This window comes from Dendrobium catenatum, unplaced genomic scaffold, assembly GCF_001605985.2.
Source record: "Dendrobium catenatum unplaced genomic scaffold, ASM160598v2 original_scaffold_241547, whole genome shotgun sequence".
Classification (NCBI taxonomy): Eukaryota; Viridiplantae; Streptophyta; class Magnoliopsida; order Asparagales; family Orchidaceae; genus Dendrobium; species Dendrobium catenatum.
The window spans coordinates 1-702 of NW_021559954.1; the positions used below are offsets into that span (position 1 = coordinate 1).

General features: G+C 38.9%; 1 protein-coding gene across 1 annotated transcript; it reads right to left on the bottom strand.

The window, feature by feature from the left end:
• Window positions 1-15: 15 nt before the first annotated feature.
• On the bottom strand, window positions 16-697 carry LOC110098458 (cucumisin-like; the record flags this gene model as incomplete). Its single annotated transcript, XM_020825303.2, has 2 exons — window positions 16-492; window positions 598-697. Coding segments are annotated over 2 exons (577 nt in total), but the record flags the coding sequence as incomplete, so codon positions are not given.
• Window positions 698-702: the final 5 nt, after the last annotated feature.

Sequence of the window (702 nt, forward strand, 5' to 3'; positions counted from 1 at the left end):
TAACATTATAAGTACCATCACTCCAAATCAAAACAGCAGAGATAGTCGTCGTTGGAGCATCCCCTTCAATTTTGATTGAAAATGATTTCTTCTCCAAAAGAGCTTCAAAAGACAAGACATTTGGTTCAACATTAATCTTGAGACTAGAAGGAGCTTTCACGATCGCCTTGTAAGTGGAATTTGACACTCCCACATTAGTGACTGTTCTTTGGAAGGAAGTTGAAAAGGTCTTTCCTTGTTGGGCTCGCAAAGCGAAGGTGGGATAGTTGAGATCAAAAACTGTTCCATTATTGGTAGAAGTGCAACTGCTCTGATCTCCAGTAATAAGTCTTAGATTTTTAGTGTTGTAGCCTTCACCACATAGCATTTTGATGTAGTCTACCTCTTGGGCATCATAGATAAGACCTGGACGCAAAGCTCCGAGTGGGTTTATGTGACCAGCTCCATAAGCAAATTCTGCCTCTGCATTCTTAGTTGAGCTCATCCAGTAGACTACAAGAATTAAAATTAAAATTTAAGTTTAATTTATTAAGATGGAATAAAGAAAAACTATAAGTTGAGTTTGCATGTCTTAGGCATGTACCAATGATTGCTTACCAGTGGTAATAAGAGCAGACTTTATGGCAGCTGAAGACCAAGTAGGATTAAATGATTTGACATAAGCAGCGACACCTGTTGTATGAGGGCAAGACATGGATGTGC